General features: G+C 43.9%; 2 protein-coding genes across 2 annotated transcripts in view; one reads left to right on the top strand and one right to left on the bottom strand.

Moving 5' to 3' along the window:
- Positions 1–11,787, top strand: part of SYCP2L (synaptonemal complex protein 2 like) — a 65,668-nt gene extending 53,881 nt beyond the window's left edge. The window contains exons 29-33 of the mRNA XM_059880483.1: positions 1,881–1,987; positions 3,024–3,115; positions 3,319–3,418; positions 3,524–3,582; positions 9,581–11,787. Coding sequence (XP_059736466.1) covers positions 1,881–1,987; positions 3,024–3,115; positions 3,319–3,418; positions 3,524–3,582; positions 9,581–9,635 — 413 coding nt within the window. The 3' untranslated portion in view covers positions 9,636–11,787. The remainder of the gene's footprint in view (positions 1–1,880; positions 1,988–3,023; positions 3,116–3,318; positions 3,419–3,523; positions 3,583–9,580) is intronic.
- A 5,852-nt stretch (positions 11,788–17,639) lies between these two features.
- ELOVL2 (ELOVL fatty acid elongase 2) overlaps positions 17,640–27,967 on the bottom strand; it is a 46,569-nt gene continuing 36,241 nt past the window's right edge. Inside the window, exons 4-8 of the mRNA NM_001083517.1 lie at positions 25,359–25,436; positions 22,751–22,922; positions 20,231–20,355; positions 19,680–19,814; positions 17,640–17,893 (exon numbers count right to left, since the gene is read on the bottom strand). Of these exons, the coding sequence (NP_001076986.1) occupies positions 17,774–17,893; positions 19,680–19,814; positions 20,231–20,355; positions 22,751–22,922; positions 25,359–25,436 (630 nt within the window). The 3' untranslated portion in view covers positions 17,640–17,773. The remainder of the gene's footprint in view (positions 17,894–19,679; positions 19,815–20,230; positions 20,356–22,750; positions 22,923–25,358; positions 25,437–27,967) is intronic.

Below are 27,967 nucleotides of genomic sequence, written 5' to 3'. Positions count from 1 at the left end.
GCCTATCCTTTGAGACCAAAGGCTCTAAGAAGGCAAATTTGGAGGCCCCCAGGTACTCGAAGTGGGTGGTGAGAGCCGGGCAGCCCTGCATTCTGATCCTGGAGCTGTCAGTGTGAGCTCGCACCAGTTGTGTGATCTGTGTGAAAAGTGACATGAACAGTACCGGCTTCACTTGGATTTTCTGAGAATTAAATGAGTTGGTCCACACAGTGCCAGACCCTTCGTGAGCCCTTGTAAAGCCTCTTGGTACCCAGAAGCTGTTAAACGCCAGTCCCTAGAATGTCTTACCCATTACGTTATCCTAGAGATCTCTAACAACACCTCAGCCTGCTTCTTAGACATACTCTGATTTAAGGTGCAGTCAGTTGCTCTGGTTTTAGAAAAGGCAGAGGAACCAGAGATTAAATTGCCAGCATCTGCTGGATCATGGAAAAAGCAAGAGAGTTCCAGCAAAACATCTATTTCTGCTTTATTGACTATGCCAAAGCCTTTGACTGTGTGGATCACAATAAACTGTGGAAAATTCTGAAAGAGATGGGAATACCAGACCACCTGACTTGCCTCTTGAGAAACCTATATGCAGGTCAGGAAGCAAGAGTTAGAACTGGACATGGAACAACAGACTGGTTCCAAATAGGAAAAGGAGTACGTCAAGGCTGTATATTGTCATCCTGCTTATTTAACTTATATGCAGAATACATCATGAGAAATGCTGGACTGGAAGAAACACAAGCTGGAATCAAGACTGCCGGGAGAAATATCAATAACCTCAGATATGCAGATGACACCACCCTTATGGCAGAAAGTGAAGAGGAACTAAAAAGCCTCTTGATGAAAGTGAAAGTGGAGAGTGAAAAAGTTGGCTTAAGGCTCAACATTCAGAAAATGAAGATCATGGCATCCGGTCCCATCACTTCATGGGAAATAGATGGGGAAACAGTGGAAACAGTGTCAGACTTTATTTTTCTGGGTTCCAAAATCACTGCAAATGGTGACTGCAGCCATGAAATTAAAAGACACTCCTTGGAAGGAAAGTTATGACCAACCTAGATAGCAAATTCAAAAGCAGAGACATTACTTTGCCAATAAAGGTTTGTCTAGTCAAGACTATGGTTTTTCCAGTGGTCATGTATGGATGTGAGAGTTGGACTGTGAAGAAGGCTGAGTGCCAAAGAATTGATGCTTTTGAACTGCGGTGTTGGAGAAGACTCTTGAGAGTCCCTTGAACTGCAAGGAGATCCAACCAGTCCATTCTGAAGGAGATCAGCCCTGGGATTTCTTTGGAAGGAATGATGCTAAAGCTGAAACTCCAGTACTTTGGCCACCTCATGGGAAGAGCTGACTCATTGGAAAAGACTCTGATGCTGGGAGGGATTGGGGGCAAGAGGAGAAGGGGATGACAGAGGATGAGATGGCTGGATGGCATCACTGACTCGATGGACGTGAGTCTGAGTGAACTCCGGGAGTTGGTGATGGACAGGGAGGCCTGGCGTGCTGTGATTCATGGGGTCGCAAAGAGTCGGACACGACTGAGTGACTTATCTGATCTGATCTGATCAGTTGCTCTGATTCAAGGTGCTGGGAAAGTTTGTTGAAATGAGCCCTTGCCAGACAGTGAGTTTTGGTGGGAAGCTGCATGAAGCATCAGCTGAGGACTCTTGGCTCAAGCTGGTCTGGTCAGTCACGGTTGGAGTCAGTCTTGCTGCAGCCATGGACTTCTGTGGGTCACGAAGTCCGTGACCCACAGAAGCCATCGGGTCTTCTTTGGGTCATGCCTGAGTTTCTAAAGGACTTCCCATGCTCTGGGCAGCAGGCAGGCTGAGCATACCTACTTTGAGCCCTTTGTTAGTTTTACTTAATGTTCTATTCTTCTTGTGCAGAAGGCATTTCAACTTCATCCTTAAACGTTCTGCCAGAGAACTTAAAAGGTTCTGTGATGATCACTGCTTTTGAAAACTTCACTAGAGAACTGAAAAGAAACTATGAGGTAATGGTCCAGTAAAAATGAAAAGCTAGCTCGTTATGCATTTGAAGTAACAGGTTCACATTCATTAACACCACTGTGGTCCTTCCTGTGTGAAGGTGTGCCTGAGTCTCTGGGGAGGTACATTGTTCTAGCTGTGGTTGCTGAATTTAATGTCTTTGTGAACTGTGGTTTGTATTTATAAGACAGCTATTCTGGGGACTTCCCTGGTGGTCAGTGGGTAAGAATCAGAGCTTCCGCTGCAGTGGGTGTGGGTTCGATCCCTGGTTGGGGAACTAATATCCCACATGCTGCACAGTGTGGCTCTCCGCCAAAAACCCAAAAACAAAACCCCAGCTTAAACCAGGGCAGCTATTCCATGTCCATTTGCTCTCATGGGACCAGATGGACCTGTATGGAAAGGCTTTGGTTTTTGTTGATTGCAGTCTCAGAAAACTGGACAAGCGGGAAGCATTGATTTGGTCACAGCGATAGACAAGGAAGGGAGGACCAGGGGACTGTGGGGATAAGAGAGGCGTCTGGGACGGAGACGCAGGTGGACTGGGTGTGGGTGGTCAGCTGACTAGGGCAAATCTTCGAGACGCCACACATGCAGGCTGTCACAGAACCTTGTCTGCAAGAGGACTTTGAAACCATTTGTGTCCTGTCCATTTCCCTACTGTTTATAAATCCCTAAGGAATTATTTGTTAGCACATTTGAGAAAAGTACTTACGATCTCACCCTAACGTATATTCATTGAACTAACTTGAAAGATCTCCAGTCTTATTTTCTGCAATACTAATGTAAGCTGGTTTATAATGGAAATTTGTTTGTGATACTCAATATGTGTATCCGTGGCATGAATACACGTTTTCCTATTTTAGCTTATTGTCCTTTATTGATATCAAACCTGAGGTAATATATGAAATGCACAGTGCTTTAGTGATGTTTGCTGTGAATATTATGTGCGGGCAACATCTTTTTAATATGAAGACTACATCCAATTTATGTAGTTCTGTTTAACCCGGATGTGCTCATTTTGTTGTTGTTATGGTTTAGATTAGGTACAGAAGGAGCCCACTTTATTCAAAAAATGCAAAGGAAGTACCAGATTGCCTGATAGAACTTTTAAACCAGATACATCATCGCAGGTAAGTGTTGGGTTTCAACGCAAGTTTATGGAATTGTGATTCCTCAAAAGAACATTTCCAAGGGGAAAGAAGAGAAAGGAGATGTATATTCTTAAGACAAGAAACATCTAGAGAAAAATATGGAGTATCTTTGCAATAAGATTAGAGATGTCTTTGTCACATCCAGCTGTCTGGTGAAATTTGTTGCTCTTATTTTTTCTCAGACTGAATAAACTGGAACAGTTTCACAGTTTTGTTCTTCAAGAGCTGAGCAATCTTGACAAGGATTTTGAGGTTCTTCAACGCCTTGAGGACGATGTTCTGGTAAGTTCTTTTTGTTTGGAACATTCTCTGTGACTTAAGAGGATGTGTTCTGCTGTAGAAAAACTGTCAACCACTTCAACCAACCCACCTCTTGTTCAATTTTAGGAATTTTGGGGGAAGCAGTCAGCTGACCTGAAATCATTCTGTGAACTGCAGCTGCAGAGGTATTTTGTTTGTTTTTTAACAAGTATCTTTCCTAGAAGTATCTTCATTGAAGTAGGAGGTATTTAGCTAAAGCATGAGTGGTTGATGTTAGTAAAACCGTAAAACCTTACTTAGGTAGCTAATTAGCTGCATCTTTTCTAACCAGCTGCTTCTGTGGGACTCCCTGGGCATAGAGTATGGCTTACAATACCCATCAAGACATATACATTTTGAAAAGCATAAAAAGGATCATGAAAACTTCATTTTTTTTTTTTTTGGATACACATTGTTTTTTTTTTAAGCAAGATTTTAAAAAATTAAAACAGATTTTGAGAAAAATATCGAGGTTCCTGAGTGAACAGTTCATTTTCAGTTAAACTGAACTGTGTACTTGATAGAGTACATTCTACACACCTTATATACGTAGTATATGTAGACTTTTTTTTTTTTTCAATTTTATTTACGTGGTTTATTTTTGGCTGCGCTGGGTCTTTGTTGCTGCACCAAAGTCTCTCTAGTTGCGGTGAGGGAAGGCTGCTCTTTGTTGCAGGGCACAGGCTTCTCATTGCAGCGGCTTTCTCATTGCAGAGCAGGGCTCTAGGCGTGCGGGCTTCCGTAGTTGTCGAGTGTAGGCTCAGGAGTTGCGGTGCACGGACTCAGGTGCCCCCGAGGTATGTGGGAATCTTCCTGGACCAGGGATCGAACCTGCGTCCCCTGCATTGGCAGGCGGATTCTTAACCACTGGACCACCAGGAGAGTCCAGTTTTAAACATGTATATATACATTTTAAAACAACATGTGGGTTTATCTTGTTGGGTGTTCCTCTCACTGTGGTTAGCCCATGTCCATTCTGAGGCTGCTGCTTCTGTCCATTTGGAATCGTTTCCTCTTTCTAGAGGGGAGGAAGTGGGCAAATGGATAGTGAAGTCCTTTACTCTGGTGCTTGTGCCCTGGGAGGAATTCTAGTGTTTTTTTTCTTTCTTGAATCAAAAGGAATCCCTATATAAATTTACACTAGCTAAAGCCTTCTCTATCACATAAGAATCAGCTTTTGTCACACAAATCTGTCATGTGGTTTCAAAAAGGATATTATTCTGATCATATCAGGTATTTCAAACCAGAACAAAAACTGTCAGCGTTTGAATTAGCCATCCTACTGTTTTCTCAGTTAATACAAGAAATAACATTGACAGTGTAGCCTCTAGATTTCCAAAGTTCTTCCAAACACACATCCCACTCCGTGCACTGTTCATTACGCATGATGATAGTGGATAGCCATTTCAGATCTCTTCACTAAATGCCCATGGTTGTTAAGAATGGTTCTCAAGCTGGTTGGAATTAAGATCTCTTAACACTTTTAAAATTTATTGAGGATCCCCAGAAAGCTTTGGCTTTGTCAGCTGTCTGTGAATATGTTCCACGTTAAAAATTGAGACTGAGTTTTTTTTTAATTTTAAAATAGTATATTTATTGTCATGTAGGAAATATTCTGAGACAGTTTTTGAAATGTGTTCCTTTAAAAAGAACAGTAATTGTTGATGTATGGCAGAAACCAGCACAATATGGTAAAGCAATTTTCCTTCAATTAAAAATAAGTAGATTTAAAAAATTAAAAGAACAGTAATAAATGTTTACCTATTGATATAAATAACAGATTTTTATGAAAAATAACCAGACTTTTCAAAACAAGAACTATGAGAAGATTAGTGTTTTGTGCTTTTGCAGATCTCTAATGTCTGGCTTAATCAGTTCAATCGCTCAGTCATATCCGACTCTTTGCGACCCCATAGACTGCAGCACACCAGGCTTCCCTGTGCGTCACCAACCCTCAGAGTTTACTCAAACTCATGTCCATCAACTCGGTGATGCCATCCAACCATCTCATCCTCTGTTCAGTCTTTCCCAGCATCAGGGCCTTTTCCAGTGAGTCAGTTCTTCGCATCAGGTGGCCAAAGTATTGGAGCTTGGGCTTCAGTATCAGTCCTTCCAATGAACACCCAGGACTGATCTCCTTTAGGATGGACTGGTTGGATCTCCTTGCAGTCCAAGGGACTCTCAAGAGTCTTCTCCAACACCACAGTTCAAAAGCATCAATTCTTTGGCGCTCAGCTTTCTTTATAGTCCAACTTTCACATCCATACATGACTACTGGAAAAACCATAGCTTTGACTAGATGGACCTTTGTTGGCAAAGTAATGTCTCTGCTTTTTAATATGCTGTCTAGGTTGGTCATAGCTTTTCTTCCAAGGAGCAAGCATCTTTTAATTTCATAACTGCAGTCACCATCTGCAGTGATTTTGGAGCCCAAGAAAATAATTTCACTATTTCCATTGTTTCCCCATCTATTTGCCATGGAGTGATGGGACCAGATGCCATGATCTTAGTTTTCTGAATGTTGAGTTTTAAGCCAGCTTTTTCACTCTCCTCTTTTGCTTTCATCAAGAGCCTCTTTAGTTCTTCTTCACTTTCTGCCATAAGGGTGGTGTCATCTGCCTATCTGAGGTTATTGATATTTCTCCCGGCAGTCTTGATTCCAGCTTGTGCTTCCTCAGCTCAGCATTTCTCATGATGTACTCTGCATAGAAGTTAAATAAGCAGGGTGACGATATACAGCCTTGACGTACTCCTTTTCCTATTTGGAACCAGTCTGTTGTTCCATGTCCAGTTCTAACTGTTGCTTCTTGATCTCTGTACAAGTTTCTCAGGAGGCAAGTCAGGTGGTCTGGTTTTCTCATCTCTTTAAGAATTTTCCACAATTTGTTGTGATCCACACAGTCTGCCTTAATAAGGGCCTCTATATCTGCTTCTGAATTCCATCCATCGTGACACTACACATCAGGTAGGCTCTGAAAAACTCCACTGTATGTTTGTAGAGAGAGTAGGAATGAAGGAAGCAAATTTTGTGCTAGTTTTCATCACAGTATTACCAGAATAGTTTTGACCTCACAGAATCTTTGAAAACTTAGACATCCCAAAGGCTCACACTTTGGGAACTGCTGGTAGTGGGGTGTGTGTGTGTGTAGACTGGGAAAGTTCTGCTTTTATTGATGGAGAGAGAAGGAAGGGGGTGTGGCTGGATCTTAAAGGCTGGGTGTGAGTGTACATTAGATTTGTGGTTTCAGCATCTGAATGGAGCTCTCAAGTGGGTAACCGGATAGTCAAGACTGAAACTCATGGTGGAGGGTCTGACAATGAGACCGGATGAGTTGACTTAGGGACCAGTTACAGAGAGAAGTTGTTCCAGGACAGAATCCTCGGGATGCTCCAAGGAGCTGAAGTTTGGTAAGGGAGAGGAAGCCAGCAGAAGAGGGCGAGAGGATGGTGCGAGGAGGGGGTGGTGTTGCAGAGGGTGAGAAGATGTGTGCGCATGCATATGTAGTGAGAGGTCTGGATTCTAGGAGATTTTCATCAAAATGTCAACCATGGTTATTTCTGTGTGGTGACATTTTAGGTGACTTGACTTTTCTAACTTAGGCTGTTCTGTATTTTTTTAGATGTAGTGCAAGATATAAATGACTTTGGGCTTCCCTGGTGGCTAAGATGGTAAGGAGTCCACCCTGCACTGCAGGAGACCTGGGTTTGATCCCTGGGTCAGGAAGATCCCCTGGAGCAGGGAACAGCAATCCACTCCAGTACTTTTGCCTGAAGAATTCATGCAGCAGTCTGACGGGCTACAGTCCATAGGGTCGCAAAGAGTTGGACACAACTGAGCTACTAACACTTTCACTTTCATAAATGACTCTTGTGTAATAAACTCAAACAACATAACATTTATCAAGTAAGTGAATTTTCCTCTCTCCCTAACCTTCCCTCTTTTTTATGATCCAGAAAGAACTATCTCTTTAGTATATATTCTTCTTGATTTTTTTTCTGTTTCAGTTCAGTTGCTCAGTCGTGTCCAACTCTTTGTGACCCCATGGACTGCAGCATACCAGGCTTCCTGTCCATCACCAACTCCTGGAGCTTGCTCAAACTCACATCCATCGAGTTGGTGATGCCATCCAACCATCTCATCCTCTATCATCCCCTTCTCCTCCCGCCTTCAGTCTTTCCCAGCATCAGGGTCTTTTCCAGTGAGTCAGTTCTTCAAATCAGGTGGCCAAAGTATTGGAGTTTCAGCTTCAGCATCAGTCCTTCCAATGAATATTCAGCACTGATTTCCTTTAGGATGGACTGGTTGGATCTCCTTGCAGTCCAAGGGACTCTCAAGAGTCTTCTCCAACACCACAGTTTAAAAGCATCAATTTCTCGGTGCTCAGCTATGTTTCTATGTTTACATAAGAATATATACAAACATCTTGATAAGTTTCAGTATGTGTATTTTAAGTAACATAAATGACATACTAAATTTTATGTGCATTGTTCTTCCTTTGTTCTCTCAGTAACAGAAGTAGGATTTCTTTCCAAGTCAATAATAAGGATCTGCTAATTTTTAAAATAACTGTAGCTGTTCTAGTTTATGGGTCTATTATACTTTCACATTTGATTTACTGTTGATGAGCATTCAGATTATTTTAAATTATCACAAACAAATCTTAGTGAATACCCTTGTAACTGTATCTTGAATGACTTTCAGTATCAGGGAAACATTACAGTTTTATTTGGGGAAAACAAAAATAACAAAATCTCCAAGTCAAAATAGTACTAAAAGAGGATATGGATAAAAGCCTAATCTGGGCTAAGTATATTAGAATTCCAGCCCTAGTGGGGAATTGGATCTAATGCGAATTAAATGTATGTGTTATGATCAGTCATGTATAAGAGAAATCAGACTCCAGAAGCTGAACCAAATAGAGGTTTTGTTTGAATCCTGTGAGCAGTAGCCCAGAGGGATTTTGTCCAAGGCTGGTGCTGAGCTCAGTCACGTCTGACTCTTTGAGACCCCCATGGCCCGCTAAGCTCCTCTGTCCATGGGATTCTCCAGGGCAAGAATACTGGAGTGGGTTGCCGTTTCCTTCTCCAGGGGATCTTTCCAACCCAAGGATCAAACCTGTATCTCCTGTGTCTCCTGCCTTGCAGGCAGATTCTTCTCTGGCTGAGTCATCGGGGAAACCCATCCAAGGCTGGTACGGCAGCTTTGAGTGCTAGTTAGGGACGCAGGTTGTTTTCACTTCCAGCTCTGTTATCTTTCCTTTGGCTTTGGGTTTCATGGTCACAGAACAGCAGCTCTACCTTCAAGCACATCTGCTCTCCAGGCAGGGAGGGGCAGGCAGATGGTGAAGGATTTGGTAAAAGATGTGTGCCAGTAGACTCTCTTTTCTTTTTAAAAAATTAGGGAAATAGTTTTCATGGAAGCTGAATCAGTAGACTTTTGTCTCCATATTATTGGCCGGAACCGAATCACATGAAGCTTGTTAGTTACAAGGGAATCTGGGGCTACAGATTTAAACTGAGCTTGTTACTGTCTTCCCGCAAAGTGGGATTCTGTTAATAAGGAGAAAGGGGAGTATAGATGTTGGGTAGGTAACCAGCAATGTCTGTCATGCCCAAATTAAATTGTATGTGCTGAATGCAGGAGAAGATTGAGAAATAAATCTCAGAGGTGATTCTGTCTGTTCTTCTCAATGAACACATGCCCTAGTGTTCACTTTAGGATGGGAGAATATGGGCCCTACCCACCTCTTGTTTTGTGAACCTCCAACTGGACTCAGTCTGCTTATTAACAATGGGCATTTTCCCAAAGGTCAGACCAGCCACTTTAACTGGCCCTCCCTCCAAGAAATAGCTGTCTTTTCTCCAACACCAAAGGAAAAAAAAAATCATGCATTAGACTGTGGAGAGATGATATGTGAGTCTTGAAAGCAGCACGTTTAAGAGATTTTTGAGAGTGATTTTGACCCTGGGCAGTTCCCCCCAGTGCAGTGACCTTAGCTCCCAGTGGAGCTAAGTTATTATCTGAGTTAGGGAGGTAGCCGATGACAGGGAGTGACATTCACGTTGGCTCCCTGAGTTCTAGGGCCTAGGAGGGGGATGGTTCAGGCTTCACTAACAGCTGTTCTCCTGTTCCCTTTCCACCAGCCTGAGCCACGGGGAGGAGACAAAGCAGCCTCCGGCCACACAGGCTGTGCCTTAGTGCTCTGTGCACGTTCACAGCAAGTGGAGTTCCTGAGACCTGCCAAGTCGGGATAGACTGAAATATGTTGGTCGTTTGTCCATTTGGTCACAAAGGTTTACCTTTTGTATTTAAATTTGGTCAGAAAATAAGAAGTTCAGGATGTTTAGCAACTTGGAGTGATGGTGCCCTTTTTTTTTTTAATTTTTGAAAGTAAAATTGATTTTTGAGAAGCAGCTTCAAGTATTTGGAGAAGGGAAACCTCAGCATCTGTGTGTATATACCACTTAGCGTGTCTCTTTAAGGGAGAGCTTACTTTGGGATGAAAAGAGCTCAGATGAAAACAGTGTTGTATTTTGAAATAGTTATTCTTCTGTTTGGCAGATATTCTGGTTTCTCTGGAACTTTAACAAAACTTCCAGCTTTAGCAGAGGAGAAATATTCATCTTTTGATAATTACTAAATGCTCTAATAAAGTCTGGTGCGTGGAGTTGTATATACAGCTGACTGGATTTATTTTAGAAAAATGAAACCTACATAAGCTAAGCCCATCTATAAAGAACATGATTGGATAACTGCAGTTAAAGACTGTACACTGAAGGCCAGATTATACAGTATATAATTGTTATATAATACAGCTTAGTTATAGTTTAATATGCCTAAAACAGTCTTTATAATCCCAATTTGTCATTTTCCTTGAATTTTTTAATGAGCTATGTTTTAGTATATTGTAAGCTATAAGAGTATCAGAGCACTTATTTAATAGCTTCTTTTTTTAAGATATGATTAACATTTAAATCAGTAGACTTTGAGTAAAGCAGATTACCTGCCATAAAGTGGGTGGGCCTCGCCTAATCAGTTGAAGATTTTAAGAGTCAAGACTGAGGTTGCTGAAAGAAGCGATTCTGTTTCAAGATTACAGCCTAGAAACCCTGCCTGAGTTTCCAGTCTGATGGCCAGCCCTGCAGATTTCACACTGGCCAGCTCTCACAATTTTGGGAGCCAATTGCTGAATGATATCTCCCTCTCTCTCTTTATATACAATTTATATGTGTACATGTTATATATATGTTTATATGTTATATACACATATAAATTGTACATCAGGATATTTATATCTATGTGCTATTGGTTGTCTTTCTCTGGAGAATCCTGACTAATACAGGTCTCCAATCCAGTGTAGTTGAGACCTCTCCCAGGAGCCTACGGAATGCAAGGTGTGTGTTGTGTGTGTGTGTGTGTGTGTGTGTCTGTGAATGTGTCTGTGTGTGACAGGAAAGTGTAAGGAGGTCAGAGTGGTTAGAACATATGGACAATAGGTGTCAGTTCAGCATTCTGATGCTTTTAGAAAATGAGTATGCTAATTAAGATACAAACAAAACAAAACAAAAAACCTCGGCTTTGCCTTGGGTCAAGGAAAGCTGGAGAAACTTGTTTCCACATGAACTGGGATCTGTTGAGGCGGAGGCCCAGCTGTCCTTGGCTGAGCGCTTACGTTTCTGGTCCTTGAATGGTTTGATTCTCCCGTTTATGATACGGTTGTTACTACTGACCAGATAATAGAGAAGCAGAAGCAGACACCGTCTCGGATCCGGAGGACTGGCCACTGTTGACTGAGACCTCTCTTGCTGGGAATTCAGGTAAGCTAAGCTGGGGTTGCTGGATCTTTCTCTACGTGCACGGAACTTTCGATTGTCGCCACAGGACATGGTGGCTTTGCGACCTGTTGACTTGGGCAGGGCGACTCGTGCCCCTGTACCTTTCTGGTGAGAGTGGCCACGGGGGGGTCCAGGGGGAGGCTTGCGGGCAGAGGACTGGGCTTGGTTTGCATGCCTGCTTCATGGCCTGTCCGCAGGCTCCCCCTGAGGCACGTGCTGGCCCTGCAGCTGCTCCGCTTCCCCAGCAGTCTATCAGCTCCTCCTCCTGGGCCAGGTGTGTGCAGGGCTCTGGGACACAGGCCTTGGCTTCCGCAGGTCACCTTCACCACCGAGATCAGAGGCACCTGTCTGTCTGCGTGGGCTGCAGCTCAGGCTCGTTCTCGGTCTTCCCCACCCCAGGTCCATATTCTCTTCCCGAATGTCTGCGGTGTGCATTCTGAACGCCCACATCACACCTGAAGACAGCCACCTTCCCAAGGCTCCTCCTTCATTCCCGCAGCTGTGTGAGGTCAGGTTCTGGGGGATTTACGTGGCTGTCACCTAGCGGTTCTGCTGCTCAGCTTGCACCCGAATACACAGTGCAGTTGTTACCAAAAGAAGGGAAAACTTCAAATAGACTCCCAAAGTGCGCTTGTTCACCCGTGGTGATGGCGTTTCAGCTGTCTGGGTCGTTCTGCTCGAGCCAGGAGTAGCAGAGTGGTGTTGGGAGCTGAATCAGGTGCAAACAGTGGTCTCAGCATTTGGCTTTGGTTCCCCACGGGACACGGGGAGACCGAATCCTGACACCTGGAAGAGCACCAACAGCATGTTCTTGCAGTTTTGCGGTAACCCTGTTTTCCTCTAGCAGGTACTCACTGGTTGTGAGCCCTTCTTTCTTTCTTTTTTTAATTGAAGGATAATTGCTTTATAATATTGTATTGGTTTCTGCCATACATCCACATGAATCAGCCATAGATACATACATATGTCCCCTCCCTCTTCAACCTCCCATCTTCCACCCAGAACCTGAGCTCTTTGAGCAGAGACCCTATTTGATCTCTTCACTACTTTATTCCAAAGCCCTGGTACAATGCCAGCCACATGGGGGGGCACTGGAGAAGTGCCTCCTCATTGTGGAAGGATGGTGAGTCCTGGTAAAATCCTAGGTGTTTAACCTCTGGGATTTGCTGGGACAAAGTTCCCTCCCTGTCTCATTGGAAAATTCCTCACCCATTAAAGCTAAGCCCAGACACTGTCTCCTTTGGAAAAGTTGTCTTGGTAAGCAGTTTTCCATATTTCTATTATTTTACATGTTTCTCCATTTGCTTTACAAGACTATGAACTCGGAAGGGCAAATATTTCATCTGGGTCACTTCTGTATCACCATAATAACATACAGCACTGGGAAGGTAGATTTAATGAATTTTGCAATTGAACATGACTATTTCCAGAGTTTATCAAGGCTCATAGGATTAAACTGGACTTAAAAAATAAAGGCTAGCTCTGTACACAGACCATCTTTGGGACAGTGCCTAAACTTTGAGAGAAATTTGCAACTTGTGATATTTATCATTAGGGTCACAGTCAACAGGAAAGTGAAGTTCATTTCCCTTGAAATGTGTGAACTCGGTCTAGGCAAAACCGTGCAGAATTTTTCCTTTTGTTCTTCAGTGCTCAGGTGTCACAAATGCAGATGCCTTCGGGGGTCACCTGGGTGAACAGGCCGAATGTAAGAGGATGAGTGGTGGTAACTGGTCACACAAGAGCACAGCTCCCATCTCAGGGTCAGACTGGTGCGTGCAGATGCCAAGGTACCTGCCAGGGCTGGAGGGTGGCTGTGCCTGCTGCAGCCCGGCTGCACTGTCAGATGGGATCTGGCTTCAGATGGGGTCATAACGGGGCTTCCCACGTGGCTCAGGAGTAAAGAAGCTGCCTGCCAATGCAGGAGACGTGGGTTCGTTCCCCTGCAGGAGGAAGTGGCAACCCACTGTGGTGCTCCTGCCTGGAGAGTCCCATGGACAGAGGAGCCTGGCGGGCTGCAGTCCGTGGGGTTGCAAAGGGTTGGACATGACTTAGCAGCTGGGGACACACACACAGGGTTATAATGGGCTCCCAGTGGGTTGCTTCCAAGAGCCAAACTGACTGATTCACGAAGTGCTCAGTGAGGGTTTGACTTTCACATCTGCTTGTCCTCCTGGTGTCATCCCAGTGTTTCCTGAGTGCTGCCTCTCAAGACAGAAAAATGACCTACAAATCGATAGCTTTTGCTCCCCCACCTACCCATGACTGAAAGTCATGTGTTACTGAAGGTCAAGGGATATTTTAGGTGAGTGTCGTTTAGGTGTTGTAAGAGTGATTATTATTTTAACTTGCCCTGGAGTAGAACCCTTTATTTTTTATTTTTAGAATTCTTCTTTAATGTGAATATAATTTGATTTTGAAGAAATCCTAAATAATAAATTTAAGTGGTAATAATAAACTGAATAATAAAAACACATTGAATTTCTCTTTATACTGAGAAACTGAAACTTATTTAGGTGAACGTTTGTCATGTACAAGCAGCTTTTAATTTGCAACAAGTTATTAGGCTTTTAATGAACGGGTTGTACCCACTGTTTAAGGTAAGGAAACCCCAGGAGGTGATGGGGAGGTCTGTGGCCCCCGTTTGGGGAGGTGAGGTGAAGTTTCCGCTCTCCAGGGCCACCTCCCACTCTCCTCCACTCCTGCTCTTCAGGATATTCTGCCCCATCCTTGTTACTGTCCAGGAATTTAAGCCACTTCCTAAGCAGACTTGGAGCTCTCTCTGTACCATTCTGCGCATTGCTGTCAACGTCACATTAAACCTCTTCTCTCTACACTGACACTAGGCCAGTCTGTGATCTGCCCCACGACCTTAAGTCTGCCTCAGGCTTCAGACCCACTCCTGAGCTGCTGCAGCGGCCTCCTGTCTGCCTGACCCTGCGAAGAGAGTGCCCAGGGCTGGAGCGTGGCTGCACGTTGCTTGTGCCCAGCCTAGCCTCTTCAGCCAGTCCTGCACTTTCCCCTGGGTCGTGCTGTGTAGCTGTTTTTGTTATAACCTTTCTATCCTCTGCTTGCTGTGCAGAACGCTAAGTCGCTTCAGTTGTGTCCGACTCTTTGTGACCCATGACGAGCCCGCCAGGTTCCTCTGTCCATGAAATTTTCCAGGCAAGAATACTGGAGTGGGTTGCCATGCTCTTCTCCGGGGGATCTTCCTGACCCAGGGATTGAACCTGCATCTCTTACATCTTCTGCATCGGCAGGTAGACTCTACCATTACCACCACCATATCCTCTCTGCTAGTCTACTCTTAACTTTTCCTTACGAATGACCGTTTTCTGAAAGAGTTTAACTTGGTATATGAACACTGCATAAAGGTGACACTGTTATATAAAAGCCCACTGCTTACTGAAATGAATTACACCTCCAAAATTAATTGCTAAAATATAACTTTGTTAAAAAAAAAATTCCTGAGTAATAGGTCATTTGGAATAGCATGCAGAACACATTTTAACTTCTTTGAACCGAATAAAAGGAATCATGACATACTTTAGTGTAAAAATCAATTTATTATACAACAATCATACAGATGCTTTTTATCTACAAGGAAAAAATGGCTTCTCCTGCCTCCCTGGCCACCTCAGTCATGATACTATGTTCTTAAGATATAAGTGTTTTCCAAGGAAAATCCAAAAAGTGCTATCCTTATTTTCTAAATAAGGAAGTCCCCAGAAACATAAAATGAAATGGAAATACTGGAAAGAACTAGACTGGTTTCTTACACAAGAAATGAAGTTCTGTCCATCATAGTAACCTTTTGCCTTAAAAATACCTCTCCAATGTGGGGGGGACTTTCCCCTCAATATGTCTAAATAGTTTAGTATGTAATTTTGATGGGTTGAGATTTCTGTATTTAATTCCAGTAAGTGAACATTCTTTTGTTTGAAAAATTGGAATAAACATATGCTTACCATATTCATATAACTGTTTTCATTCTTATGAGTGAGGAGAAATTTATTTGGGGGGAAAACTTCCCTTTTTTTTTCTAACAAATTATACAGAACTTTTTTTTAAAACAGCTTTGCTTTAGGAAAATCACATTAAAAGTAAACATTTTGTTTAAAATTGTAACACTTAATAACAGGTGAAGATAGTTACCTGATTCAGTTTTTGTGACTAAGACTTCATAACCCTGTATTTTTTTTTTAACCAGCCCTTAAATGGTTTAAGGCTATAAAGTGTTTCATGAAGCTTCCCTAGGATTACAGATCAAGTCAGAAGTAAGCATCCTGAAGCCTCTATCCAAATCGAGCTGGAGAGTGTAAACTAACCGAGCTTCCCCTTTGATCAGCGGTTTCCAGCTGTCTGGGTCTGCCTCGGCTGAAGGACACCTCTGTCCTTGCCGTGTGGGGATGGAGCCCACGGGAGCCTCCGGAACTGCAGCTGCGAGGCTGAGTGCAGAGCCGGGGCCTGATGACTGAGGGGAAGCTGGAGACAGCAGCTGACCCGTGACCTCTGCCTTCTGAGCCTCATTTTTACCTGCGGTGAGTGCATTTTGATAACATTGTAGCTCCCCTCTGAGACCTAAAACGGCACCAAAGTCTAGCTCCTCCGAGGGGCTTCCTCCCCAGTCCGTCGAGGACTTTGTTACGGGAGCAGGGAGAGTCATACTCAAAGCGAGCCCTTGTTTTAAAGTGAGTTTCTGGGAGGACACAGTACTTAGAGCTGTGCAGGCATGATGTGATGGAAGGAGGGGGTTGAGCACCCTAGAACAAGACAGCTTTAGGAGACTAGAAAGACCCAAGAGAAAGCGGACATCAGACGGAAGATGTCTGTTCCGGAGAAATGGGTCCGCTGGCAGAGGAGGGGCTGGAGGGCATGATGCCCTCGCCGTGAAGGCTGGTAAGGTCAGTTGCCTTTCAGGGCAGCGGAACCCCGAGGGGCGTTTACAAGAAACAGACGTTGGAAGTGTCAGTATGCCCAGTGTCAGTGTACACGTCAGTACCACAGTCCGTGTTTTTGTTTTCCCATTAAAAAAATTTTTTTTCAAACGGAAGCTCAGAAAACAGAAATGGTCCCCAAAGGACAAAGTCCTTTTGTGCTGTAATGTGTTGGGGCATTTAAGCCTCTGATGTCAATGTTACGACCTAAAAACTTCTTAAAGTAAGGCAGGAAAGCAGAGAGAGTGTCAAAGTGCGCAAATCTCGTTTTTACAGGGTATGAATTATTTTATAGGGTGTAAATCTGTATCAGATCTTCGGATAATACCCTGTTTCCATTCTTGGGACAATTTAATGGTAGATGACCGCCCTGCCCTTGGGGAGAAAGGAGTGGTCCCTCTCGCCTTCCTCTGTGTGCTTCTCTGCGGGGCTCGGGTTACCCGAGCAGGGCAAGGGTGTGCTGGGCTTGCCAAACCGGCGCTTTTTACTGCAGGCAGTGCTGGAACCTTTCCATAGCCCTCTCTTTCTTCCTATTTTCAAAAACCTAACCTGTAAAGACAAACAGCAGCTATTTGGGGATAATATTCTCAAGTAGGCTCTTAAGAAATCGTTGACAAGGTCAGTATCTATTTTTCCCTCGATGCTCTATTAATTCTAACTTACAGATACTCCAGTGACAGATCATTCTAAGGGCCCAGTGATGCAGATTAGTGGGCTCGAGTCCTTGTTCAGAGAGGAGATAGGCAGCCAAATTCGGATCCTACTTTTAAAATGAACACTGTTATCCTAACCCAGGGTACCTTAACATAGGATGTAGATGTGAATGCATGAATAACTAAGGAAACCCAGTTAAAACAGAAGAACTAGGCCTATCCAGAGCCCTTGTGCTATGAGGGTTTGGGAGATTTTTCTTCAAAATAAAAAAAAAGGAATAAAAAACTATTACCATGTCACTAAGTTGAGAATTAGGAGTAATTGTGGGAATCTGAGATTCTGGAGACAAAACAGACTTGAGAGAGAAAAGGGGTTGCTGGGTTGTCCATCTATGTGACCATTTTAATATTTTCTGGGGTTGATTCCTAAAGGAACAAATGGACCGATTGTGTACTGACAATTATTGCTAAATATAGATTAGAGCATACCCTGTATTTAGAAATAATAACATTTTGTTTTAAACATTTTAATCTGAACAAAACTAACTTATTTGCAGACTTGCTGTGAGAAACAGCGCTCCCTGTGCCCTGGCTCTGCAGGTGTGTAAGGCGTGGTGGGGACCGTGTCCGGGCGGGGTGGGGCGGGGGGTGGGGAGCTAGGTTGGTGGGGAGAGGAGAGAAGGCGCACTGGTTCTGAGTTCTGCGGAGTTCTCGCCTCACTGCTGATGAAAACATTCAGTTAAGAGATCAACCCAACAGCAATATATTAATACGTTCCGGATACAAATGATTTATAAACTCAAAAGAAATTAGTTTATGCTAAAACATATATAACTTTCAATTCAGTCTTTGCTTTAAAACAAGCGGATCTGTTAGGCTATTATATATGCTTTGTCTTTGAGACGCGACACTTATTGTGCCTTTTTGCTTATTACTCCGTTCGCTGTGCTGAAGTAGGCTTTGGAAAAACCATTCTTGACTTCTTTCCCTGCCTCTTCCATGGCTTTCTTCATTGGCTTTTTCCGGTATGTCTGTTGGGATGTGTACATGTTGAAGAGAAAAAGAGAAAGGGATTCTTTAATAGAACCTTGTCTGTAATGTGACTTAGGGTCTAAAACAATGCATGATTTCATTGGGTACTGAACTTTCTAGTATGAATGCTTATTTGTTAAACGATGGTTGTTAAGCTTCTGATTAAAAACAAGACAAATGCATGAATTCCAAGGAAAAGCTGTCTCACCTTACCCACATCAGGTTAGTATTGATATACTATTTTATGGGATTAGCATTCAAATTCTGCATTAGTTGCTTACATGGAGGGAATGATTTTTTTGAAGTCTTTTTAAAAAAGTCAAGGTATAAGTGAAATTCAGTGCATCAGTTCAGGTGTATAACATGATTTAATGCTTGTAAATGATTTACTGCTTGGTAAGTGGTCACACCGTGTAGCTTACCATCCCACATACAGGATTTACCACATTTCCCATCCCACTAGAATTTTTTCTTGTGATGAGAACTTTTAAGATCTAGTCTCAGCAACTTTCAAGTATGCACTATGACTTACTTAAGGATAGAAATTTAAAAAAAATACAATTCAAGTGAAAAAGTGCTGTTATTTCAAAAGTACTGGTACCTGAGATTTTGGCTTGATGTATGTCTTGGTACAGCCTTCCTATTCAGACAAAATATATGATCTCACTTTTTTAAAAAAAGCGAATAGTATCAACTCAGGATCAGGGCTGACCTTGACTACGGCTTTGAGCACCACTGTTCCCCACCGCTGGTCTATGGATTCCTTCAAGTTTCAACACCAAGATGATTCCCTTAGTCTGCCAGCAACATTCATCATTTTTTTTTTTTAGGAGAGGGGTGGCTTTGTTTGGTTCTATCAATGGTTGCTTCTTTAGAAATTCTCAAAGGAAACTTTTATCTCACAGGAGACAAAGCCTCGCCAATCCAATTTCCAAAACACAAGAGCTGAAAAGCTATCAGAAGTTCTGCTCCCCCAGCCGTATTCTGTATAAAACCACCATACATTTGCTCAAAGTCAACCCAAACTAAAGTCAGTGGGCACTTGTTTGTTTGCAGGAGAAAATACAGCCAATACAATTTCAGAAGTACTGTTCTGAATGAACTGTATATTCTCATTTTTCTTACGAAGCTTTCTATTTCCGCAGCCCACAGAGGAGCAATTCAAAACCGACCGCCCGAGGCCTGTGCTGTCACTGCTGCCACCGGTTCTTTAGAACAGAGTTGCTCTGAAATTGCGTTTTGGAAATCCCTTCCACGTAAATTGTTAAAAAGAAAATGGCACCTAAGGAAAAGTCAATGTGACCTTCTCATCCTGGTTCACTTCAAAAGAACATTTTCAAATAAACAGTAAGTCTACAACCTTGCAGTAGCTAATGGCAACAGGTTTTCACCATTAGGTTCATTTAGTCGATGTTTTCCTCCATTCATAGAGATTTCCTGGATCTGTGTTACTATACACAGTGTTTAACTTTCAGAGGTGAGACTTTGGCAGCCTGGTGCAAATACAGGATTCAAATACATAGTATTTTTGATTAAACTTCATAGGCATGCATTGAAAAACGTTTGGCAGAATGCCCACCAGAGCAGTAACAGGGGTTAGTTCTCCTGTGGAGGAGGTGCAGGGAGATGAGTTAGGAATGCAGGTTGCAGGGTGGACTCTGTGCACCTCTGTTATCTGAGCTGATCAACAAGCCTGCACTCCCATAACGTTTAACTGGTAAAATTAAAAACGTAACGCAGAGGTGCTCAGTCTCATGTTTCGCTGTTGACTGAGTTTAAACGTACCTGAATGTAGAAGTTTAAGAAGAGGATGACCAGCGTCATCATGTAAGAAGACTGGAAGATGAGGCAGCCCAAGGGGAAGCCGCAGGGCCTGACCACGGCGCTCATGGTGTGGGTGATGGTGAGCAGGAACTGCACCTGTGGGCGGCAGGGGCGGATCGCTCTGGCTCTGCTGCAAGCCTGCTCCCGGGGCGAGACAGCCCCAAAGCGCCCGAGGGGCCCACTCTCCTCTCTGGGAGTTTTGTCAGAAGTTAGAAGTGTGTAAAATTGGCCATCGTTAATTTTCTCTGGGGAACATCTCAGGCCATTTAGCTAGAAACACTTCAGCAGAGTAACTTCAAAAGTATTCGTCTACATTTCACAGCAAGGAGTGAGCTAGCTGCATATTCCATACGCACAGGACGCATTCCGTACACGAAGGACACTTTAACAAGGTTTTACTCTTAAAAGCCCATTTTTAGAGAGAGCCTGGCAGCCTCGTCCCTCCAGCCTCCAGGGCTGGGACCGAGCATGCGCCGCAGCCCGCGGGGCGGAGCTGGCGGGGGTGGACGTACCAGCTGGGCCTGCGTCAGGTACTTCTTCCACCAGAGGTACTTGTGCATGGACGGGAACACGGACAGCCCGTAGTAGGAGTACATGAGGATGTGGATGAAGCTGTTCAGGGTGGGGCCAAAGAAACCTAGGAGAGCACAGGAGGCATTATCGTTCCTTTGGAAGGCAGGACCGGCCGTTCTTCGTCAAGCACTGTTCCCCCTGACATAACTGAGCACAAACAACCCAGCGCTCACGTGACTCACCCGATTCCTGTGCCATCATCGCAGGATTCCACCAGACACCTAGAAAGGGGGCTCACCCGGGACTGGCTGGGACTCTGAAAACCGTTTTGCCAGGGCTATGCAGTCTCTGTCATGACTACCATCTAACCAGGAGGCAGAATTTCAGAAAGAACATGTGTTTGCTTTCACTAAACCTTCCAGCCATTTGGGTTGTAGACAGACTATATGATTATAGCCTTCATACATGGCTGAACAGGGCACTTGAGAGTCAGGGAAAATGTACTGCCCTTCATAGTTTGGTAAATGGAATCTCCCTGGAAGGGACCTAGAACCAGGAGATGCTGCAGAATGTGAATCGGGGAAGGTCCCGCAGGATGAGAAGAGGCTGAGCTGGGCTGGGGACTTTCCCAGTGGCCAGGAAGCCTCCTGAACTTCTGGGACAAGGGGTGTCTAACACTTTTGGGTATCTGCTGTGCTGAGCTGTGGCGGGGAACCCCCCTGCCCCCGGTCCCCTGCCGTCACCTTCATGACAGGTGCTATCATCCACGTGGGTGAGTCGTGTTTCAGGAAACTAAGGAGCAAGGGCTAAGCCCTGTGTTGGCTCAACTAAGGGTCAAAGGATTGAGCTGCAAGAGGTGAGGAAGTGCACAAGCCAAGGAGCGGGAAGCAGGGTGTGAGAACAACGCCAGCCTACGTGAAGGGCTCCGGACGGGGCGCGCAGAAGGTGAGCGCAATGGGCGGGTCCAGGATCCAGGCCGCTGGTCTGTGAGCTGCCCAAGAGACGGGCTGTGCAGCTGGAGGACCACCTAAATAGCTCTGTCCCCTTGCATATATTACTTTGTAAATTTTGTTTCTCATCTGGAAAACTGATATAAGTAAGTACCACTTAAGGTTGTGATGGGGTTAATTATATAAACTAAAAGGCACTGCACATATGGGGGTTAATTAATTTAAATTCTCCTGCCTGGTTTCCCAGTCCTGGATTAACAATCTGGATAGATCAATGCAAATCAGTGAATATGACAAGAGGAACAGCACCAGGAATCTAGCAAGTCCTTATACACTGGCTGGAATGACTTGTCAGGACACTGGATTTATATGAAAGCACAAATATAGTTTCAGAGTACCAGGCAGCACAATATTAGTGATTTTTTTTTTTTTTACCAACCTGAGTTTTCATTTCCATCAATTAATTTTAAAAAAGTAGTTGCTGCTTATAATTTTCATAGTATTCTAGACTGAAAAGAAACCATCACACACATAGAATTCCTGTGAATGAAATACAATGTCTTTACACAATGGTTAAGATCGACTTTTAGATGCTTTAGTGATTTAGAAATGAAACTTGATAATCAAAAAAATACTTAGCCTTGACAACTGTCCTTGGGTATTGATTTTAGTCTACATACTGATTATATCATCAGTCTACTATATTCTTAATAACTAAACTGAAACCAGAGTATGTCAGTCTAGGAGAGGTGGAAAAGGGTCTCTTCTGTCCACTGCGCCTCCAGCAAGCTTACTGGAGTTTAAATTTACATCTTCATAGTCAATGTGCTGCAGATACCCCAGTTTTTTTTTTTTTTTAAGTATCATCTCTACAAGTTCCTATATCCTAGGAGAAAATCATTCTGACCTGAGTTGTACCTGATTTTTCATAGAATACTTTTGAATTCTTGGGTATAAACCAATAAATATCCAATAAAAAGTACTGTTCTCTCTTGAGCGCTGTGTTGATATGTCAGGTCAGAACTGACATGTCAACTGTAAAAGTCAGTGCAGTGAAAGTTATTAGCTTTTTGAAAAAGTGAGGTCAATTTTTTTTTTAAGTGAATCACACAGAGCCAGGCTAAATACTGTTTCATGGAATTTGTTTCATTCAGTATGAGTGCCCTGGGTTGTGATATAATGTAATATTTATTGATGTCTTAGTAAAAAAAAAAAAAATTGAAAGCCACTGCTCTGGTGGGTCAGAGGGATGTGATTTTATTTTTTCAGAATGGATAAACAAGCCCCTGAAGTTGAAATGACTGCATCTGTACCACAGCCGAGGGGTCGTGACTGGAAGGCGCTGTTTCTACCAGCCCAGGGTGTGGGGTAACCTGCTCCAGCTGGGGCACGCGCTCCTGCCATCAGATGTATGGTGCATGGAAGAGAAGACACTTTTAAAATTTATCCTAATACTCAAAGGTTTTGCCAGGATCAAAGATGAGAAACGAAACGGCCACCAGCAAACGTGTGCTTCCCCGTGTGACGGGCAGGAGGCCCATTACACAAAACCGACAGATGTATACTTACTTTGCCCACAAGGAATCCAGTTCAAGACGCACCACCAGATGTTAAACATGGAGGCGTGGTGGTAGACGTGGAGAAAGGTGACCTGGCTGGTTTTTTTCCGCAACACAAAGAAAATTGTGTCCAGGAACTCTATTAATTTGGAGAAGTAGTACCACCACAACACCCTGGCTACCTGTACGAGAAGTCAAGCGGGAGGAAGACAGGGTGAGCTGTGATGCCGCCCGGGGCCACCTGCCCCTGCGGGCACCGGGCCATGCTCCACCGGCTCACCCGCCCTGCTCCCAGACCAGCGAGAACCATCTCACCCGGCCTCTGCTGCCATCTATTCCTTATTCCCAGCAATCCAGCCCCCATCTAGTGAAAGGAATTATTGTACCTTTCCAAAATATTGGGGGGGACCAAAAAGTCTGTTCCCTTTCTGTGCTCCACTGTTTTCTTTCTGATCTTTTATTTCTTAAACTTGATCAGTTGTATAGAATTCCTAATAGTATGGATTTAGGTGACTTATTTTTCCTAGTGTTGTTTAAACTTATTTCTCTATCCTCCACGTTTTCTGTAAAGAGCAATGACAGAGGCTTAGCTGGATTCAGGTTTAAGGTTGGGGGTAAGATTACAGTTGACCCTTGAACAACGGGGCAGGGATGGTCATGGCACTGACCCCCTGCACAGGCCAGAGTTTGTGTATAACTTACAGCCAGCCCTCCATAGCATGGTTCCTCCGTGTCGGGTTGTACAGCACTTAGTATTTAGTACTGAAAAGAGTCTGTGTATTAAGTGGACCCGTGTAATTCAAACCCACGTGGTTTAGGGTCATCTGTACTTCAGGCGTGGGTCTGTGTACTTCCTGTGGAATCACGTCAAGAGGCACCCAGCTTCTGGGTGGCCCGCTGACACTAACAGCAGCAGAGTCCAGGTGTTAACAGCCTCACCTAATCATCGCGAAGCTTCCACTCAGCTTTCACCCGGTAGCTTCATCGTTTACAGATGACTGCCGTCTGGGCCCATTACCCTTCACTAGAAGCTGCAAAATGGTGCTTTTCAAATTCTCTTCATACTTACGTGCATGTTTTTGTCTTTATAGAAATAGTTCTTCCTCTTTAGCTATTTGGAAACTTTACATAGCAGGTGAGATGATGTTAGTCACTCAGTCGTGTCCAACTCTGTGACCCCGTGGACCACAGCCCTCCAGGCTCCTCTGTCTGAGGGATTTCCCAGGCAAGAATACTGGAGTGGGTTGCCATGCCCTCCAGGGGATCTTCCTGACCCAGGGGATCGAACCTGGGTCTCCCCCATTACAGGGAGTTTCTTTATTGTTTGAGCCACCAGGGAAGCTCTTCCTCTTTAGCTATTTGGAAACTTACATATGAATGGCAGGATAGATGTTTGATTCAATTTTTTTTTTTCTAGAATTACTTGGTGTCCTAGTAACCTTCAAAAAGTAACAACGATTTTTTTTTAGTGTCATTTTAAACTCGTTTAGTTTTCATAAATTTGTCAGTATTCCTTTTGATACTCAAACTGTCCCACTTTAGCTGTGGGAGTCCCTTTAAGCTGGCCCTTACATCTTCTTGTCGTGACCCCAGCTTCCTGGCTCTGTCACATGATGTCCTGGATTCTTCTCATATATGTACTTCCCCCCAACCAAACAGGAATCGGTCAACTCTCTAAGAGCACTAAACCCTCCTGGTGGATTATATTTAGAGAGCATGATGTGGGTATCACTGCTGGTTTCTCAGAGACTAACTAGACCTCTCCTGTGAACAGAGCTGAAAAGCACGTTTTAGAAAGAATGTTCATTTTGATATTTCTGATTTAAATCTATGATTACTGAGTCTTGGTTTCTCTTTTCTATGTTTCAAATATTAGTTGTAATGATATTAACATTATTATGTACTTTATCTTAAGCATACCTGTAATAGTCCCACAAAAAGCAATACCAATATTTTTATTAATAAGAGCAGCCCCCCCTTCCAAATTACTGAATGCCGTTGAGGTCATCTCGCTCAGGGTGTGCACTCAAACACTGTTTAAAGGCACATGAAAGAATTCCTTGGGTGGTTATGTCAGCAACTTAATATATGGGTAATTATTTTATTTCCAAGATGTGGAATAAGAGGCTGCCTTGCATTCTTTTAAAATTTGCTTTATAATTATGTGAAAACACCTACTGTTTCTGAAAATTAGACAAGGGACATTCAGAGAAGTCCAATTTCCACCTCTATCTACTCTGCCCTGGTCCCTCCCCTAAAAGGAAACAAGCATGTTTGCTTATGGTTTTAAAAAGAAACAATGGCAGAATAAACTAAAAGCTAAGACATGCATATTCCTATCATTTTCTGCACATGAGGCCCTGTACTATAGGCATGGTCTGTGGGTTGCTGTTTTCACTGAGCTCCATCCTGGAGATGATTCTGTATCAGGACAGAGGTCATCCCCATTCCACTTTGCAAAGGGATCTATTCAAGGTTTGTTCCATCTGTCCCCCAAATGAGCACTTCTACTACGACGGAGACCCCTGCTTATCTAAGCCCAGCCTCCATCCTCATCTCTGGGAGGAGAAAGCTTTCTCTCCTTTTCAGTGAGAAATGGTTACAAACAGCTGACTCACCCGGATGTCGGCCTCCCCTGCACTGGTCAGATCCTGACACTGTAAGTTGTACCCTCCTTCCCAACTGGAGAGAATAAGCTGCCAAAGAAACAAAGGAGAGGAAAAAAATCAGTGCAAAAATTTGGACGAAAACTCAACTTCCTATTCATGTTTCTGATTGGCATCTATTCAAGGTTTGAGTTCTTCCCAGTATGAGCTTTACTCAATCCTGTTCCCAAATACACAGTATCAAAGGACCTAATTTCTTGCTGCTGAACTGGTATCAGTGGTTAAAATCCTTGGTTAATATAGGATTTACTTCTAACCTTCACGGACCAGAAACAGAATTTAGCTATCATTTGAGTAACAAAATATTTTCCGTAAGCAATTATCTAATCATATGCTCTACAAATACAATATAGAATTAAATGTAAACAGATGTGAAGAAACTACACTAAAATTTAAGTACTTTATTGGCTTACATGTAAGTATTTGTTATTTGATCATCCCAAAGTTATGAATTATGTACTTATTACCATTTTCCATGAGAAAACCAGGGCTCACAGACATTCTGAAGTCATTTTCTTCATTGTGTTTATGCTATGTTGTAATCAGTCATTTTTGCGATTATAACTGATACACATCTGTTTTCCCCATTATGCTCAAAAAACAAAGCTCCATAAAGTCCATGCCTCCTTCTTTGCTCATTTTTTGCAACTACAATTCCTTGTCCAATGCCTGGCACAGAGAAAGTCCTCAATGACTATTTGCTTGTGATCACACGACTGTAAGTAGTAGAATGACAACTGGATTCAGGTCTTCTAATTCCTTGTCTAGTTTTGCTTCTACAACTTAAGGAAATGAACTTTCTTTGTGGGAAATTCTATAAAAGTTTTCTGCCTTCTTGCTCACTGTTACTAAGAAACTTAAAATTCTAGACTATAAGGTCTTTGGCTTTGATTTACATATGATATATGTGAAAGCCTATAATTTTCTGTAGCTTATCAAAAAGGTGTAAAGGGACCGACTGTTAGACAGAGCAGGGAGGGAGGGATGTTAATGAACTGAACACCAAGAAAAAGAGATAAACTCAAAGAACACAGAATGTTTCAGAACCTTCATGAGTCTTCCATATCCTCCACTGCTTCTCTTCTAACAAAATCACCCCAGTTAACATTGTGATAAGTATAGGTTATCAGGATAAATGAATCCAGGGAAAGTGAGAGAGACTGAACCTTCCTGGTGGGTCTATTACAGATCAAGTCACCCCCAGGTCCCAGAGCTGTCCATGTTGGTTCTCAAATGGGAGCTGGTGGGAGGCCCCAGTGGATCCAGGAATATCTAGAAGTGTATGTAAATTTTTTCTGCCTTTTTCAAAATAAAGTTACTTAACTTTGTTTAGAAAGATTAATTAAAAACCTCCATGGTCAGGCTGTAGTTCTGCAGCTCGGGGCTCTACCATCTACCGTGTTTATGTAATAGCAACACCACAGTAGGAAAGAACAGGCCATGCTCTGCTTAGTCAGCTGTCCCCCAGCTGTCCCCTCCCCACCGCACCCCTGCAGAACCATCTGACAGACTGAGTGGCAGAGCAAGCAGCCAGGCTGGGGAAGGCTCAGAGGGCCTCACCCCAGACCCCTCCTGCTGCCCTGGGCGTGCTGGTTTGCAGGAAGCACCCAACCTGAGTGTTGAAGAGGAGGAAACCAGGCTTTCAAACAGGGCTGTCAGCCTTAAGGAGGTGTGGGCCAACTCGCTCCAGAATATGACTAGAATCCACTCCCAGTCCACACCACTGGTGTCTGTGACTGTAGCACCATCAAGTCCCCCCAGCAGAGCCTCTGCTTCCATGCTTGCCCCAACTCGCTGAGTCCATTCTCCATGTAGAAGATCCCATCGCTCATCCATTAACATCCTTCGATGGCTCCTCCTAAGAACAGCCAAATTCCTGGCGAGGCCCTGGGTAACCTGCTCCCGTCCAGCTCGTCTCGCATCACCCGTCTCTGTCCACTCTCCTTGGCACACCGCTGCTTCTCGTGGTCCTCGACCACCACCCTGAGCTTGCTGTGGCCTCGAGGCCTCCCCAGATCTTGACCTGCCTGGCCTGCTCTCATCACTGTGCGCAGCTCAGCCATCGCCTCCTCAGAGAGGCCTCCCCAACCCCGCCTGGGCCAGTGCTCCCTCTTGCACTTGGGCCGAGGCTGTGCTCCAGAGCCTGGGACTCGACCCGACACCGTGCAGGGCCTGCAGGGTGCGCTTGCTGGAACAGTGTTAGTGGTTTCAGGGCAGCTTCCTGGCCTAAGCACACGTCTGGCCTGAGTGTAACAGGTTAGCAAGGTTAAGGTAAGCTACCCCTTGACTAGTCTACGAACACAGCCTGTAGTGTAAGGGGGAAGACCTTAAACCCCGAAAGAGGTTAGGTCAGGAGACTAGGAGGCACTCAACCACCAGCAGTGATTTTGAACTGAGAGATGGAAAAGTCTGAGAAGAGAAACAGCAGACCAGTGGGAGCTAAAGCTCACAGTGGAGAATGCGCTCTGTGCGGGGGTTTCTCCCTAAAAGAGACAAACCCCGTACATGTATGTGGCGGCTCAGGCACTGAACTGTCGTTCTCGTTCCTGCCGTCAGTGCCT

The sequence above is a fragment of the Bos taurus genome, chromosome 23, assembly GCF_002263795.3.
Source record: "Bos taurus isolate L1 Dominette 01449 registration number 42190680 breed Hereford chromosome 23, ARS-UCD2.0, whole genome shotgun sequence".
Classification (NCBI taxonomy): domain Eukaryota; kingdom Metazoa; phylum Chordata; class Mammalia; order Artiodactyla; family Bovidae; genus Bos; species Bos taurus.
The sequence above is the reverse complement of the archived record's forward strand: the minus strand, read 5'-3'. Positions and strand labels throughout refer to the sequence as shown.